The following is an 18,729-nucleotide window of genomic DNA, read 5'->3' on the forward strand; positions in this document are numbered from 1 at the left end:
GTTAGCAAATAAATGCGGTACAAATTAAATGCTTTCAGAACTATAACTAGTGAGAAATGCATCAAAAGAAAAGAACAAGATGCTTGTTCAGGAGCCGGGAGGCGAGGACACGCCCACAGTAAGAGGGTGGACTGGGAAGGGATCAGCAAGGTGACAGGGATCCATGTCGAAGTCTAGGCTCTAAGAGACATGATGGCAGCCTGAACTTGTGAGATCATGGAGGAGATCGAAGAGGAAGAGGATTCCAGATGTAATTTTGTGGGAGAACTGACTTGCTCTTAGGATGAACTTGACATGGAGAATCAGGTAGAGGGCCAGGGCAAGAATTCCTGGGATCTGGGCTTGAGTGGGTAAGTGGCTGGTGGTACCATGGGAAAGATGATGAGAGAAAGAGATTCTGTGGGAGGGGAGACGGACCCAAGCTCTATGTATGTCTGGGTACCCGTGAGACACTGAGGTGGAGATGTTGAGTGGACAGTGGAACATTGCCGTCTGCTGCTAGGCAAGTAGGTCTGAGGGAGAGAAGGCAGGTTTGGGAGGTGCCAACTTTCAGGTAGGGTTTAAAGTTACAGGGCTGGATGAGCCCCTTAAAGGGTGAATGAACAGAGATGGGGGTGCCAGGCAAGCCCCAAGGAGCCGGAGTAAGGAGGAGCTGGTGAAGAGGGAGGAGAAGGGGCTGTCAGAAGAGGGGAGCTGAGGTCAAAGTCCTGAACTGAAGCAGATGCTCCCTGTCTCTCCTCCTGGGCAGACGTGGCCACTGGTGACTCCAGCCAGAAACCCAGAGTCAGCGTCAACAACCCTCCCATGTCCAGCCTCTGATTTATGGGAACTTCAAGACAGACCACCAGAGTCTTTCCCCTGGTCTGTGTGACGACACCCTTCCTGGCTCCTTCCTCCCGTTTCATCCTCCCACCCCTGCAGCCACACTGTGCTTTCCACTCATACCTTTAGTTCCAGTGTCATGATTAACAGATATTTCTAAAACTAAACAAGCTACTTGTTCCTAGACTTAAAATCCTATTTCTCCTATAGCCTGTAGGACACGGTCCAAGTAGCCCCAGTGGGAGAGTGCAAGGATGAGGAACTCCACTCAGACAAACTCCTGCCAGCCACAAGCTGTGTGATCTTGGGTCAAGTCACCCAGCTTCTCCAAGCCTCAGTTTGTTTCTCTGTGCAATGGAGCCAAGGAACCCCGCCCCCACGCAGGGGGTCCCAGCAAACTCATAATGGCTTTTAGGTCTCCATTCCTCTCCCGCCACCTCTTTTTAGGCTCCAACATCCACCTGCCTCCAGACTAAACAGGCCACTCCCTCCTCTAACCTTCCAATCACAGACCCATACTCTGGGACAAACCTTCCACTCTGTTCCATGGATATTTCCATTGGACTGAGCTTCTGGGGACGTTTCTCCAGCACTGAACACACAAGGGATCCTGAGAGTTGATCTCCAGTGTCCCGGGGCCCCTCTGATCACCAGCTCAGACAGCTTCTTCTGCCCATCCCACCACCCAATGTTGGCCTGAGTAGGGTCCCTGGTGCACAGTAATTTGTTTAAACAAACATCCGCTGAATGAACACAAAATGATCCACAGGAACGAGTCATGCCCACAATAAGAGAAGAAGCACCATGTGAACTCTGGGGATTCAGCTGTACTGGTCTGCAGGGACCCACGAGGCAGTTCCAAGGAAGGACTATTTTGTTTTTTTTTTAATAATAAAAAAAAAAGAACCTGATTTTCAAATTTAACTCTAATAGAGGTAAGTCCAAGCTAAATACACAACAGTTTTAAAAAATTAATGCTTTAGACTTTCAGGTTTTTTTTAAATTGAAAAACTTAAACTTGGGGTTAGTTTCTACCACTGAGCAAAATTATCTTGTAGGTAAAACAGAAACACTGTGGGAACTTCATTAAATAATCAGGGCCCTAATACTCATACAGTTTAACTCAAAAAACCAAGACGAAGAAAAACCTCTATTTAAAAAAATATTTTCTTGTTGAAAATTACAGCAGCAATCAGGAAAACGCAGACAAGATCCTAGCAGTTCCCCGAGAAGGGCAGCACTGCTTCTCCTAAGACCTAATATCGCTACTAAAACCTCAAAGCGCCTCACAGCCCCAGCCCAGGGCTTCAGGGTGGAGTGGCTTTGTTTCTCCTGCTGCTCTTCGGTCTGAGGGGCCAGGCAAGGCCGATTAGGGTGCTGGTGGGAACTGCAATTCATTACTTGGTTGCCTGGTAGCCTGTAAAGAGTTCAAAGTATTTCACATCAACACTTAATTTATTAACAAACTCCATGTGGACAGTCAGAAATGAGATGAGCTCCACACACCTGGGACCTGTAAGGGTATACACACAGTTTAAGAGAAAAAAAAGTGCAGCTGTAATCACCCATCTCATAAAACTGCCATCAATAGTTTTACATAAGGAATGGCATCGTGTGGGGCCAGAATGCTTAACTGGCTCTTCTTCTAGCAGACAGTCTCAGGAGACAGATGTTTGTGTTCTTTAAATCTGTGCATGGGACAAAATACTAGTGATCTAATAGCACTTGACACAGTTAAGCCAGTTCTTCAGAAATTCTCTCTAGTTAATAGAGCTGGAAATCAAAAAGGGGAGTAGAAACCTATTTTAAGGTTAACTTTAACCCAGCCTTGATGAGCAGGAACTCTATCTCACACTCCTACCCGAGAGAGGCCCTCAGCGCTCATTCACACCGACTAAGACAGTTCTACTGTGAGGTACACGAAAGCATTACTAAGTCAAGATTCTGAGGGACTTGCCTGCTGGTCCAGTGATTAAAAGTCCACGATTCCACTGCAGGGGGCACGGGTTCAATCCCTGGTTGGGGAAATAAGATCCCACATGCCATGCAGCACGGCCCCAAAAAAGGGTTCTGAAACAAACATTTAAGTACTGTGCATTTCCAGAAACAACCTTAACACTGAGCAGACTATCTCCAGTGTACCCCCTATTATATAGAAGTAACAAATTTACAATGGTTACCTAACTGGGTTGTAGAACCAGTCTCTTAAATGTTCTAGAGTATTTAGAAAAATCCCAGGAAGCCTGGAGGTTGACAGGGAGCATGTGATTTAAGGAGAATGCAACCGTGCTTCTCCCAAGCACCAGTGGTGAGCTGACCTTGAATCTGTCTCCTTTACTGTCCCATCTGTACTTTCTGTCCCTGCAGAAGCCAGTCTGGGCACAGGGAGCCCCTCTCCTTGCCACAGTGTCTCCTGCACGGCTGCTCCTGTTGATGGTCCTTACTACCCCATAAAGGAGGTGGTAGGTGTCAACTAGCGTCAGGGCAGACTGCACGCAAGTGTCCCCTGACACAGGATCAAGACCAAAGCCATGGACAGCAGCCCCTGTCATCATAGGCCTTTTAGTTTAAAAACCCCGCCTACAACTCTGAGGGTTAGGAAACTGCTTAGCTAATTCATTGCATCCTCCATTACCAGTTTATCCCAGGAGTCTAGACTTTCAAATTATTTGGAAGAAAATACAGACCTTTGGTTTACAGCAGAAACTTGCATGACCTCCTTATTCTGCCTCCAGGAATTCTGTTCCATTCTCCCCGTGCTTATTTTTTGATGGTTTTGGAAACCTCTCTTTACCCATCTCTCATTTTTAACCTCAAAGGCCTGCATGTTCTTCCAGTGGCGTCTTCCTAATGTCCCGACTGTACTTTGAGGCACAGGGCCCGTGTGAGCACGTGTCCTCTCATTCAGAGGTGCCGCCACCTCAACGCATCAAAGGCCATCATGATTTCATCCCTAGGATCCCTCTCATCGTCTCCAGAGAAATCACTGAGAATACTAATGCCTGTGTTTTCATTGAAAGCCTGTTACCCCTCCTTGGGCTTTGATTCCATAAGCAGATGTTGAGAACATTTTTGCTGTAGAAATACTATACACAGCTTCAAGACCACATGGAGCCATGGTGGATGGAAGGCTCATCAGGAGGAGAGACTGAGACTCTGATACTCAGAGGTCAGCGGAGCGACTCAACCAGGGGCCACCTCACAAGAGAGATGGACCAGGCATGTTTCCACTTACGAGGCCAGCAGCGGGGGAGGGGTGAGCTGGCCCTCTGTGGGAATGCTGTCATCCAGGGTAGCCACGGACCTGATCCAGCAGGTATGGAAAGCACCTGGTCCACAGACCCCAAAGATCACAGCCCCACAGGAAAGAGCCTCTGTGCTGTGGGAGAGGGAAAGGCCGTGGCGGGAGGCTGGGCGAAGCTGTTGCGCCCACCCAGCCCCTCCCTCTGTGACTTCATGGTGTGCCTGCTTGGTGCCAGGAGCAGGGGAGTGACAGTGGGCAACAAGTCTCTTAAACAACTAGAAACCCAAGAGGTAGAGGAATGAATTTAAAGAGGGCAGTCTGCTTTGGGAGCAAGTTCAAAAGTTCGACCGCTGACCTTTTATCATAGCACAAGTCCCAGGCAGACCACAAGCATCAAACCGCCTCCTGACTCCCTCTTCACTTCCTCAGCTCCATCAGTACCAGCTGCCCCCACCGCCACCCCCAAGGCCAAAGATGACCAACTGTGAAGGTGTCTCCTGTGGGCAGTCATCCCAGCTCATGCAGCAATCTTTGGCATCATCTATTCCTCCCTCCCACACCCTTACTTGCAACCTATTTTTTTCACGGTAGGTGATCTAGAACTGACAGCAGGAATCTTGGGTTAAAATGGGCATGTTTGTTTCAACATATTTTTTAAAACCTTTTGAGATGGATTTGGATCTCAGCATTATGTTCCAAAATCATGAAGGAAATTTTATAATATGAATTTGACTTTATCGAATTTTCACTTGACAGTTTCACTAAACAAGTAGGTTACATGATCTTCATTTACATTAGCCTTTGCCATGTTTAGGCTGTATTCTTTCTCTTTATTCATTTATTTTTAAAGTATAGTTGATCTATAGGTTGGGCTGTATTTTAAACAGGGCTATGGACTCAAACCTTTAGGCTCAAATGTCTAATACTCAACTTCAGGTTCAAGGTACAGGTTCTAACACTCCACTCTTTGTCTCAATGTGCATAAATCTAGCCTTGTATTGACAGGTAGTACCTGGTCAGTTCAAAAGAAAATGCCAAGTAGCCAGATATGCACATCAATTCCAATTAAAAGGCATAATGATGAGTCCAACATACATGAGGTAATTATGCAATTAATTGTTCACAAAATGTTAATGACTTGAAAAAAAAAAAAAAATTCCTCCTTGGAGTTCCTTAGAGTTGAAAATCTTAACTCAAAGACAAGGGACATATTATTTGGCACATCAAGTCCTAACAATTCCCTTAGAGGACTGGGTATCAGATGGCACTACTGGAAAAGGTGGGCACAGACCTTTTGCTATGCGGTGCTTTGGGCTACGCATAAAATAAGAAGCGATGTGTAGGCAGTAGCGATTGAATTGTTTATGCGCTCAAACAGTTGCCTTTAAGGATAATAAAACTGAGCATGAAATGAAGGTTCATGCAGGTCTATGAGCAAAACAAAAACAGAAACCCAGAAACCACCCCTCCACCCTCCCGGCCCCCCTGCCAGCCCCCCACAAGTGCCTCCTCTGGGTTGAAACCCTTTGTGTCTAGAAGACCTACAGGCTTTATCCATTCACCTGGTGGCTCATGAAGACCAGAAACACTGTCATAGAAAGAAGCTCTCTGAATATTCTGAATCTCTAAAGCAGAGAAACAGCAAAAACAGGAGGACAGAAGGGCAGATACACAAACACTTCAGTTAGTGTGAGAGACATTTGACATCACAAGTCAATTTTGCAATCGGGCTACAGAAGTAGCTAGTCCAGGGCAGACCCCCATGCAAACATTACTGTTTCAGAATTTGCACATCTGGACAAAGTTCTTTACAAAATAAATGAATACAGCTGAACCACTCCCAGCTCCAGGTGTAAGCATTATACAATGTATCAAAGGCAAATGGTTACCCCCATGTAAATGCAGGATGAAATTTAAGAGCAACAAGATACCATGTGCATTGTCTTTTATAATATTGTCTTGCAAATTATTAACAAATCAGGACAAAACTAATAGTAAGTTAGATTACTCTGAAAAAGGTGGCATTTACTATTAAAAATACACTGTTCTGTAATTTTATTTCCAATTCAGATTTTGGAAATACACTTTACTTCAAATACAAATAGTAACTACCATTATGGAAAACAAAATTCTGTTGTATAAAATGTTAAAGTAACAGTCAAATAATAACTAAGACGATACTTATTGATCATACCATTACTGATGAAAATATCTCAGGAGGCACATTTACAGGAAAATGTAATTTTTAGGTCTTTTCCCCCTGTATGTTAGCCCCTAGAAGTAGTAAGAAATCAAGTGTAGCTGCTAAGAGATCCCATGACATCTTTTAGCAAAAAGTTGGGCACTACGAGTCTCTAGGGCAGGGCTGCCACCAATAAATCTGAATTCTCCTGGTCTGGCCTGGAGAAAATTCTGACACAAAGTCTATTTTAACACGAGTGTTTTATACTCAAGGTATTGCATCTTTGCAGGCAAACTACACTCACCCATCATATCCTCAAACATTCAGTCAACTTGTCATTTTCTGCTTTTGTACTGACGTGGCTATAAAAATATGCAACTATTTTTACGTTTTTTTCCAGGACTATTTTTTTCCCAGAAGCTCTTCTTCTCCCAAGACATCCCTACATCTAGACTGAACAAGATGAATTCTCCACCCTACAACCCTTTTCAAACTCCTGGGCCTGCCGCTGAGCTCACACATAAAATATGCAGTCCTCGCAATCGGGGAAGCCTGGCATCCGGCTCTGCTTGCCCTGCCCCCGACCCGCCCAACGGTGGGTCACCTCCGAGAACCTGTCACTCGGATTACACCAAGTGACTGCACCTGAGCTGACGGATGGCAAGACCTCCTGCTAAGAGCAGCAAACACGCAGGATGACTCTGGAGCAGACACTGGCACAGCCAGGGCACGCTCGGGGTAGGAGTCCACTTGGCCTGTTCAGACCGAAGTGGTGACATGTGTTCCGGAGCTGCCTGTGGGGAAAGGTGAGGCCCTGGGAGAGTAGTGCAAACAGCTGAGGACAGCTGGACAGGGCCCGGGCAGGACAGGAGGGCCCTGCAGGCCTCACGCCTTTCAGAGTTTCTGTCATCAAGTGAAAAACCTCTCTATAGCTCATTCGGGAAAGCATAAACAGGCAGGTAAAGGCTCTCCAGACAGGGTCCTCCCTGTACCTGTGACATGGATACGCGTCACATCTTCACGGCAACTGCAGCCTCCCCTCCCACCTTCCCCACCAGATCTCTCATTCCTGAAACTTCTGACCTGATGTGGACAAATGCCCTTCTGTACCTGGACGGGGAGGGTGGGGCTGATGAGGAGCTGGGAAGGAGGAAGCCAAGGCAGAGGCCCCTCCGTCCTGCTCCCGCTTCTGAGTGTGTCCTGGGAAAGCCCTGGGCGGGCGCAGAACAAGTCTTTCATGGTTCTGGGATCCGCTTGACTGTGTATGATCCAGTGTGAGGCTGGACGAGTGAACGGGTCAGGGACTCAGCAGGTGATTCCCACCAAACTGCTTTTGGTCAAGCCCAGGACCTCCTGCCATGATTCCCCAAACACCTGCTTCTCTTCTCATTCAAAATGAAGAGAGAAAACCCACTTTTGAGACTTTAATGGTAGACCACTAGTTTCCTCTGTTCCTTTTCTCCTAGGCTTTGCTCTTCCATGCCCACTGCTTTTGTCCTCGGTCACCTTGCTCTGAACTCCCTGCTTCTGGGGTCTTTCACCCCAATCCACCCGACAAGCCACTGCCCGCTTTGCTTCTTCAAGTTCACACTGTGTTCCTACCCTGACCTACAAACCTACTGATGCCATTCAGTTCATGAAGGCAAATCCATGGTACTTGCCAGAGGGTTTCTCTGTGGTCCAGCCTCTTCTGTCACCATTCTCATCTGCAAAATTCACTCCGCCTGCTGGTCCCAGCCCTGCCCTAAAGCCTCAATGGGATTCTTACCCTGCGCTGGGATTTTCCACTTCCTCACTGTGATCATTCCTTCCACTGGCTCAACAACCCCTTTGCCCACACAAACATCACTTCTAAAAACACCACCCACTCCGATATGAGTTCAGGTAAACTTTGTCACTCTGCGGTTAAGGCCCAATCAGGATGTAAATGCTCACCAGTGATGCTGGGAGACTGCCAGGCCCTTAGCACATGCTCAGGAGATACTGGCTTTGTTTTTTCAACAAATTATTATTTTTCAAGGACAAGAAAGACTGCCTCCTCCTTCGTGACATCTGACCTTAGCACCCCAGGAACAAGGCAGCCCTCCTCCATTCTGCATGTAACAATCATCTCAGGGGTCACCGACACTCAGCAGTCATCCACACGTCTCACCCACTTTGCTCTGAGACCTGAGCGAAGCTGGGGGGCCCCACACTGCCCAGGGCAGCACAACAATCCATTCCTGACTGAACACTACATTCCTGCCAAGCAGCGTCAGTCATTTTTGCCTCCTCTTCTTGGGATGTTTCCCACTGACCTGTGTGGTCTTCCTGGCCCTGAGGACCCAGTGGCCACCAGATCTCAGGGTCCCCTTTCCACTCTAGACTCACAGCTCAGACCTACTCTCATACTTCCCAGAGCACAGAGCCGAGAGTCCCTCTGCTGCATGGCACTGTGGATGCCACCTTGGGGTCCTGCCCTCTCCTCAGACCTCAAAAGGCTGCCTTGGTGAAGCAAGTTACTGCCAGCAACAGCGAGCAGCAGCGGCCACGTGCAGATGTCCACCCAGAGGGACAGTGATGAAAAGCTTGTTTCACCTGCTGGAAACCGCACCTTTCCCCTAGTCCCTGCCTGTGCAGTCTCACAGCCACAGTCTCTCTCCAGAACACGTGCTGGAGCACATGCGCTGTGCCCACCCCCACACTTGCTGGAGCTGACCTAAGTGACCTGACTAGACCGTCTTTGACATGGTCATCATCCCCAGCTCACTGTCTCTGCGGTCATGCTTTTCTTTCTCTTTGCCCTGATGGCCCTAAGCCCTCTGATCTGCATTCTGGGTTTCTTTCTCGCTACCTGTGCAGAGACACCTAGGTGACGAGGTCTTGAGATGCTACAGAAAAAGCAGAAGTGAGCTGACAGGCCTGGGGTCAGGGTCACGGCCTAGGCAGAGACAGACTCGAAGCTAAGGTCCTCATGACCTGAGGCCAAGTGAAGTGGGAGGAACAACCAGGATGAAACATGTAGACAGCTAAGCTCAGAAAATGCTGGTCCCACTACAAACATGGACACAGGTGCTTTGCTCCTCTGGTCTACGATAAAGCCACTGAAACCGCCACCTGAGGACTGGTGGCGATAAAGACAACTGACCTATATGCAGATGGTCTGAGAATGCAGAGGCTTCCAGGGTTCTGCATCCCAACACCCCTGGGTTACGACTGTGTGGGGACCAGGGTGGCCTGAGGCAAACGTGTAGGTCTTATGGCTGTGCTACTAGAATGTTCCCACAGCATCTGACCAAGAAGGCAGATATCTTGTTACTCAAGTTTCCTTAAAGTGGGTAAAATCCGACACAACGGCAGCCCTGCTCTAGGGAAATTAAAGAGCTTTAAAGTAAGAAAATATACACACATCTCTATGTAAAAGAACCGTACATAAGCCTTAACTGTAAAAGATTCCAGTCAAGCTCGATGACAAACACGAGCACATTCTTACCATCCTTCCAGAGCTCTGCCACGAATCTGTCAGAGGACTGGTGCAGGAGGGTGGCCACGTTGTCATTCAGGGGGTCCATGTTCTTCATCAGCCACTCGTCTGCCTTGTAGTCCACCTGCCGGACCACAGCCAAAGGCGGAGAGAGGGGAAAAAACAAAAGCAAGAAAAACATATTCAGCCTTAACCCCAAACATTCACAGAATCTCTGCCAGGCAAAAGATGGCAACTTCAGGCTGAACCCAAGGTGCCTGGAGCACCGCCCCGTTCCCTCCCCAGCAACCAATCAAAAGGAAGTCACATATTCTGCAGCCTTCACCCTAAAAACCTTCCTCCCAAAGCACTGGGGAGCCTGGGGATTTTAAGCATGAGCGGCCCATTCTCACTGCTTGGCCGTGCAATAATTACCTCTCTCCCTGCTTCACATCCCAGCACATTTGTTACAACCCTCATCAAAAGTAGCAAAATTTCAAGCATGGTACTTTTAATGGAATTCTTTCACTCTTACCTTCCCTGCATAATGGATAATGCAAAAATCAGCTTTGTCTTTCAATTGACGTGGTTTCTGAAACTTGGAGTGGGACCCTTGCTCTTGAACGAGCTTTTCAACAAAGGTCTTATCTGTGGCTTTAGGGAACCAGCACTCTTCATCCAGAAGGGCCAGCACGCCAGGAGGGTTAGCCTGATAACAGAGGCAAGAAGAACTGACATAGTTTGCACATCACTGTACATGTAAGGATGTTTTCCACTGGGTTTGGCAGTTTAACTTCCAAAACAATTAGAGCTTCACGAGTATCTATGGAAAGCAAACTTCTAGGATAACAGGTACTGCCAAACTATAACTGTAACGCAAATGCTGAGATCTCAAATGGCTGAGTACTGGCAAGAAAACAGATGAATACTGTATTTCATAAACTTATTTAAAAAAAAATTCCAAGTAGATTAACTCCCCAAAAGTAGCAAATAAGAGACACCAGAAAGGAAACAGAAGGTATAGAGAAACTTAGTCTTTATAGTCAATAAACCCTCCACAACCTGGAATGCTTCAGACATTTTATATCTTATCCAGGTCAATTTAAGATTTCTGTTTAAGTGATGATTAAATGAGCATTTCACACTTTGTGAAATATTTAAAACTACAGTTAAGTAGAATATATGGAAGGTGATGATATAATTTATCAATTACTTTTTAGGTTTGTGTTGAGAGCCTGTGTTATTTCACTCAACTAACTCACTGAAAAAAGCCTGAGAGACACAAAGACAGAAAGTAGACTAGTGCCTGGGGTGCTGAGGAAAGGGAACGGGAATGACCGCCAAACGTACCAAGTTTCCTTCTGGGATGATGAAAACGTTGTGGGATTAGACAGTGGTAATGGTTGTACAACTCTATGCTGAAGCTCACTGAATTCTGTACTTCAGAAAAAATTTTAGGGTAGTGAACTCTGTCTCAAATAAAAAAGTGTCCGGAGTGTGCTATTCTGGAAGGTCAAAAACCAATGGAAGGACTTCCTTTTTTGGGAAGAGAGTGGGCATATACCTGAAAGCTAAACAAAATATTACAATAGCAATGGCCTACGCTATAGAGGTTTGGGGTCATGGTTTACTGCCATACTGCAAATATGGCAAGTTTCTGATCCAAGACTGAACAGACCAATTCTAGGGTACCACGATGAAATCAGCATTTGGGATAAATCCCTACCAGTTTTCCTCAACTCACAGGCCCTTTGTATTTATTAGAGAAGAGCTAACTCTGTACAAATAATGACTAAAAAGTAACTGGAAGGACGTCTCTAGTGGTCCAGTGGTTATGTATACTCCTTGCAATGTAGAGGACATGGGTTTGATCCCTGGTCAGGGAACTAAGATCTCACATGCTGTGCAGCATCTAAGCCACAGCTACTGAAGCCTGTGTGTTACAACTAGAGAATCTGTGCGCCATAAGGAAAGATCTGGCATGGCGCAACAAAGATCCCGTGTGCGGCAACGAAAGACCTGACACAGCCAAATAAATAAACATTAAAAAAAAAAAGTAACTGGAGGTCCTAGTTAAACATGATTGAAATGTCATAACGTGGTCAGAGAAAGGCTGAGGTTAACAGAACAGGAGCAGGTAGAAGCAGCTGAAAGTCCAGGACTAAGACCCTCACTCCCCGGCTGTTTAGTTCCCGGCTCCTCTATCTAAAAGAATTTGCAGGGTTCAGAGATGCTGAAAGAACGCTATAATCAAAGGCAAGCAGGCTTAGTAGGGATCCTACAGAAGAGATGGGCCAGAGAGGCATTTAACCCGATTTTACCCACTCACGACAACCTTGAGAAATGAAGTTCTGGACTAAGGTAAGTGAAACACACATCTTTCTGCCATAATTTTTACATTTTTAATCTTTCAATGAAAATATTTCTAAATTCTGAAAGAGGAGCCCAAATATAATTTAATCTTTTCTACAGGACTCCAAGACAGCATGACTCAGAAGATCCATAATTTTGTCTCCTTTTTAGTCTTCCGATTTCATCCTTTAGTGTCAAGATGTCTGTTACCACTTTTCCTTTTAATTGAGGATTTCTAAAGAGTTGTTTGGGAGACGATGTTTCGTCTCCTGGTCAGAGTTTCAGAAGAAGCTGGCCGGAGGCTGGGCTACGAGAGGTCAGGACAGATGACAGCCTGGCAGGCGCCCCCCAGAGACACTGTTTGATATCTTCTTTCCAGAAAATACTGCCCTCACTCTACATTTTGAAAGGCTCCTCAAACGAATCATACTCCCATATCATTCTACATGTTATTGTTAAATGTTTTACGATTATAAACTCTTACAAACATTGTAAAGAGCACCTTTGTACTTACGAGGATAAGCTTCAGTGATCCCCCAAAATGGATCTGCATGACCCACCTAATTCATAGCTAGACACAGAACCAATAAGTCTTGGACATGTGCCTGGTTGAGCCCCACACCCACGAGAGGACAGGACACGACTGAGAGAAAAGACAGCTCGAGAAGGGTCTTACTTGCAGGCTCTTCACTTTTTAAATGGGTATTTCATCAAAGCATCCTAGTAAATTTAGATCAGAAAATTATCTTCACGCTGATGAGACAGGGACATTTCCGTCTCAGTTTATGGGAAGAAAAGCTCAAGGCACCGCCTGAACCTGTGTGGAGAGCCGGCCGGCAGGAGAGGGTCTTACAGGTCTCTCGATGAGGTCAATGCAGGGCTGCAGGTCGAGGCCAAAGTCGATGAAGTTCCACTCGATGCCCTCGCGCTGGTACTCCTCCTGCTCCAGGATGAACATGGTGTGGTTGAAGAGCTGCTGCAGCTTCTCGTTGGTGTAGTTGATGCACAGTTGCTCGAATGAGTTCAGCTGCAGAAGTGGGGAGGGGGAGGAGAAGAGGAGGGGGAGGAAGAGAGGACCAGTCAGTTTGTTCTCAAAATGTTCTCGAGGAGTTATTAACCAGGTCTCAACTACCCTAGACTGATGAGGATCTCTCTTAATCTACGCACAAGCCCCGCCACCCCACCCCCAGATCATGTTACTGAGAAACTAAAATGAGAACGTGATAAACTCAGTCTGCTATTGTAACTCAGTTCAGTTCAGCCGCCCAGTCGTGTCCGGCTCTGCGACCCCATGGACTGCAGCACGCCAGGCCTCCCTGTCCATCACCAACTCCCGGAGTTTACTCAAACTCATGTCCAGAGAGTCGGTGATGCCATCCAACCATCTCATCCACTGTTGTCCGCTTCTCCTCCTGCCTTCAATCTTTCCCAGTATCAGGGTCTTTTCAAATGAGTCAGTTCTTTGCATCAGGTGGCCAAAGTATTGGAGTTTCAGCTTCAGCATCAGTCCTTCCAATGAATATTCAGGACTGATCTCCTTTAGGATGGACTGGTTGGATCTCCTTGCAGTCCAAGGGACTCTCAAGAGTCTTCTCCAACACCACAGTTCAAAAGCATCAATTCTTCGGTGCTCAGCTTTCTTTATGGTCAAACTCTCACATCCATACATGACTACTGGAAAAACCATAGCCTTGACTAGACAGACCTTTGTTGGCAAAATAATGTCTCTGCTTTTTAATATGCTGTCTAGGTTAGTCATAGCTTTTCTTCCAAGGAGCAAAAGTCTTTTAATTTCATGGCTGCAGTCACCATCTGCAGTGATTTTGGAGCCCAAAAATATAAAGTCTGTCACTGTTTCCCCATCTATTTGCCATGAAGTGATGGGACCAGATGCCATGATCTTAGTTTTCTGAATGTAGAGCTTTAAGCCAACTTTTTCACTCTCCTCTTTCACCTTTATCAAGAAACTCTTTAGTTCTTCACTTTCTAGCATAAGGGTGGTATCATCTGCATATCTGAAGTTATTGATATTTCTCCTGGCAATCTTGATCCCAGCTTGTGCTGCATCCAGCCCAGCATTTCTCATGATGTACTCTGCATATAAGCTAAATAAGCAGGGTGATGTACTCCTTTCCCTACTTGGAACCAGTCTGTTGTTACAGTAGCTGACATACTCCTTTCCCCACAGATTGGTTCCAAATAGTGAAAGGAGTACGTCAGTTACTGTAACTGATTATCTACAAATAAAACCATCTTTACTAGTGAATGCTTAATGAAGAGAAATGAATAAATGAGAAAGTGAGAAAAATGAAAAAAGACTCGGGAAGGTCAGAGGCTGAGGAGGCAAGCGCATCTCTGAGCACTTTGTGGGTCTGGAGAACAGATGGGCTGCTGTCCTGTCCCCTCTGCTCCTTACTTAGGCCAGTAGCTCCAGAATGAGTTAGGAAAAAAAAAAAATTTTTTTTTTTCATCTGTTACAGACATTTCAGTTTTTCTCTGTGTGAACTCTGCCCATTTCTCCACGGTGCTGTTGATGGGATGAAAAATGAAAGGATAAAGTAACAGGGGTAATTTTCTTAAAGCAACTGTGTTCTGTGAGAAGTACTCAGTCTTTTTTTCTGCCTCCATGCTGTCCACACAAGTACCATGGGGCCATAAATAACCTCTTTCATTATAAAAAGTGATCTTCAATTACAGAAGGTTTAATCAATCCCCAAGGAATAGACTTATGGTCTGAAAAAGCCACTCCAATCTTCCCTGGGAGGTGCTGCACTCTGTTTTAGAATGAGCTCATGCTAGGAGGGCGGGGCAGCGTCTGCCTTGTTCAATGCTGTATTTCTGGTGAACCGCATCAGCATTTGCAGAGCGCCTGATGGTGGTGATGTTTATGTGAATGGATTTTTCTCTGCCTTAAGATCACGGGACTTAGTGCTCTACTCAGCCTGAGCTACCATGTATGATGGTATTTTTGTTAAATAAAGGTCTACTTGCCTTCCATATTTAAGCTACTAAAAATATTTTTAAATTATTTGTTTTTAAATTGGTTAATGCCTGGTATAAAATTTGAAATGTACAGAGAGTTGCACTGAGAAGTCTCACTCTGATCACCCGCTTGATCACGCTAATCAACCACTGTCACCTATTTCCTGCAATCTTTCCAGAAAGTCTGCGCACTCATAAATGTGTGTGCTACCTCGGCTTTTTAAGCTTAACAAAGTATCTTGGGGTCTGTACTATAAAGCCACCCCATGCTTTACAATGGGTGCACAATTCTCTACTTCACGGATATATGTCATAATTAATCAAATCAACCTCCTGTGGTGAACATAAATCTCCTAATGGTGGACAGTTAGGCCTTTCCCATTCTTTTCCCATGATAAATAATGCTCACTAAATAATTCTGCATTTTTAGTATCTAAAACATTTTTCTACTATGTATATTCATGTCAAATCTGAAGTTCTACAGCTTTATATTTTATATCTCTTAGTATCCTCTTTTTATTTCTTTTTCAGAATTTTACTATCTATGCTTTATTAGTTTATTTTTCAAATTAGTTTTAGAAGCAGGTCACCTAGTCTTCCTCTACCCCTTAAAATTCCTATGAATAGTTTTTAAACAAGTATGTTCTATTTCAAGATAAATTTGGGGAAGATTTACACCCTTATAATGCTGAATTTTCTCACCCAAGAACAAGGCACATTTTTACATTTCTTCAAGTCTTTTGCTTTTTACAGTAGCACTGTAAAGTTGTCTTCAACTAAATCTTACCCATTTTTTCTCAAATTTATTCTTAGGTATTTCATCCGTTTTTTGCAGTTGGAAGTGGAGGTCTTTTTCATCATTATATCTGCTGATTGTTTACAGACAGGAAAGCAACAGACATGCAATTTGCATGCAGCCACCTTTCATGATTTTTCAGTTATTCAGAAATCAATACATATTAAAGCAATCTCTTACAGTGTCAGTGGCAGTTTGGTGGATAAAACTACTATACCATAACAGTTCAGATTTTATGAGGACAGACATAATCCAAAAGGGTTCATTTCAAAACAAGACAATTCAATATCCAATTGGCCAAAGTATTACCCTGATCCCAAGAAGTATTTATGCCTTACTATATAATTGGTCTATCAAAAGAGAGATAAAGTTTTACATTTTTAGGAGACCAAAATTTTATCAAGGTTTTAGCAAAACCACAGTAGGTATGTGAATTCAAACCTTTGATGGATTGATGCTGTCTGGAGAATCTAGTCAGATTAATAATGAAATATATTGAAACACATCAACAAATGCTGTGGGTGTGTCTTCAGAACAGAGACCATCACGTCTCTTCATTTCTCCATCTCACAAGGCTGCTCCCAACCCCCACCCAAACCACCATCATCTGGCCCCTGAGCTATGACACCACCACCCTCCACACTCTCCCCACGTCTGCTTTTCCATCTCACACTCTGTGTTTCCGGCTCCTCTGCCCCTCTGGTCAGCTACGTCTAGTTACCCTGGCTTTTGGCAGTTTCTAACATCTAACAAATTCTCTCCCACACAGGACACTAGACCTACTCTCATGTTGCCGGGGATTCTTCCTGAGGCTGGGCTTCTCATGCTGAGCTCTTAGCAGCTGCGAGCACACTTTGCACTGTGGGTCTCCCCAATTCCTTCCATCACAGCCCCTTTCTCACTTCATTATTCAAAATCCCAAGAATTTGGTGGTTTTTCTTAATGTTTGACTCTCTACTAGAATGGCAGGGACTGTACCTGCTTATCTGCCATCATATCCCTGGTGCCTGGCACTGCAGTTGGTACACTGTGAGCCTGGAAGATTATTTGATGAAGGAATAAACAGAAGCAAGAAGAGCAGGAGGGAGAATGACATACCTCAAAAATCTCAAATCCAGCGATGTCCAGGATCCCAATGAAGGAGGCCCCTTGCCGTTTGGTCCTGTCCAGAGCTTTATTGATGCGGTGAACGAGCCAGCGGAAGAGCCGCTCATAGGTAGCTTTTGCCAAAGCTTCTACTGCAAAATCTGCCTGTAATCAGACAACAGCAACCTTTTAGTCTGAAAATAATCTCAGCAAAACACTAAAAGCTGTTAGATGGAAGGAATTTAATGATCTACAGTGCCCTCCAAACCCTAAAAGAGCACTTACCGCTTAATCATGTCTCAGTTTAATACATCAACAGAGGATATTAGTACAATTAGATACAGAGTGGAGATAATCAATATAGGAGATGGATGAAAATGCCCAGTAAAAATGACTTCCTCCCCCTGCCCCTGGGCTTCTGTGCAGCATTATAAGCCCAGAGTCCACCATGAAACAGGTGATTCTAACTCCTACATTCCCGGTGCTGTGCCCTCCTCCCCTTACAGGAACAAGGGATCAGTCAGGGCAAGCCCTGCTGGGTGGGATGCCAGGGTACACAGCTTTTTCCTCGTGGACGGTTCATCTACCTGGGGAAAATTCAAGGTTATATTTCAAACTTCCTTTTTTATAAGTCACCTCTAAAAATTTTCTGTGAGGAAACAGTCAACTAGTACCAAGAAACATCTGGATGATGGAGCTTTTATTGGTTCAATTTGCTACATGCCAATCAGAGTGTGTCATGACCACGGTTATCAATCACTCAAGCAACTGTGTGATAACTGCGTTAAACTTACTTGTTCTTTGGTCTGGGCTTTCTGCACGTAGTCTCGGCCGACCTTGATCCGGGGGGTGAGAATGGCCCGAGTGAACTCCATCACATTCATGCCAAGAAGATGGCAGAGCTTCTGTGCAACTAGAGGGTAAAAGGCCTCCTAAATACCAGGCTTCTCCTTACCGACCTACTCATAGCACATTCAATAAACACTTGAAACACCTTAGTAATCACCTAATTGTATTAAGAAATTAAATATAACTTTTAAGGTTAGACAGGTGTTAGGTCTCATAAAAACTACCTTCATCCTTTCATATTAACAACACTTATCCTTAGGCCATAAGAGATGATTAGTCAGCAATTACTCTGGATAGCTTAATAGAAGTTACTAAGTCTTAGAACTCATGGATAATGCAGAGAATGAGAAAAATGGTGTTCAAAATATTTTAAATCATGTTACCAAGATAATTTGTCATGCCTACAGAGTGATCCTAGTACTTTAGCAGGCAAGAAACCTAAGGGATTTTAAAAATCAATTATTTGATTACATGGCTCACATTAAAAAGCTGCTAATTTTGCTATTGTGGATTCTCACCAAATTTAGGGCACTTTCCTCAACAGAAGTTCACTGCCTAATGTCACTAAGGTCCAACAAGTGTTCCAATTACTAATAAATGTTTAAGCGTTAAAAGAACAATAAAATTCTCTAAGGAGAAACACATTTTGAGTCATATAAAGGCATAACCAAGTTCATTCTCAAAGATGCACTGCATCCCACTCCCCTGATCCAAGTCAACTGCTGGCCACCCAGCAGCACCCCTGGGTGGGCAGGGAGGCTGTGCCTCAGGGAACACTTCCTTTGGTTTATGAGTCTTCTCACCAGCTACCCTCCTCACCCTCTACCCTCCTGGCTCCTTTCAGTTAATGTACATATATGTGCATGTGTGTGCATGCTGGGAAGCTGAAAAATACACAGAAGTAGAAAAAGCAAATTGCTCACATTCTTTTTTGTGATGATAAACATCATTTTAGCAGCTAAAAAACACACTTT

At 44.9% G+C, this 18,729-nt stretch overlaps 1 protein-coding gene across 4 annotated transcripts in view; it reads right to left on the reverse strand.

Moving 5' to 3' along the window:
• Nucleotides 1-18,729, reverse strand: part of MYH10 (myosin heavy chain 10) — a 123,773-nt gene that overhangs the window by 30,927 nt on the left and 74,117 nt on the right. For 3 of the 4 annotated variants that reach the window (XM_070389464.1, XM_070389463.1, XM_070389466.1), the window contains exons 11-16: nucleotides 17,701-17,819; nucleotides 16,919-17,071; nucleotides 12,896-13,069; nucleotides 10,226-10,399; nucleotides 9,721-9,835; nucleotides 5,629-5,691 (exon numbers count right to left, since the gene is read on the reverse strand). In XM_070389464.1, coding sequence (XP_070245565.1) covers nucleotides 5,629-5,691; nucleotides 9,721-9,835; nucleotides 10,226-10,399; nucleotides 12,896-13,069; nucleotides 16,919-17,071; nucleotides 17,701-17,819 — 798 coding nt within the window. The remainder of the gene's footprint in view (nucleotides 1-5,628; nucleotides 5,692-9,720; nucleotides 9,836-10,225; nucleotides 10,400-12,895; nucleotides 13,070-16,918; nucleotides 17,072-17,700; nucleotides 17,820-18,729) is intronic. The other variant, XM_005907554.3, reaches the window with a different exon arrangement.

This window comes from Bos mutus, chromosome 19 (genome assembly GCF_027580195.1).
Source record: "Bos mutus isolate GX-2022 chromosome 19, NWIPB_WYAK_1.1, whole genome shotgun sequence".
NCBI classification, from domain to species: domain Eukaryota; kingdom Metazoa; phylum Chordata; class Mammalia; order Artiodactyla; family Bovidae; genus Bos; species Bos mutus.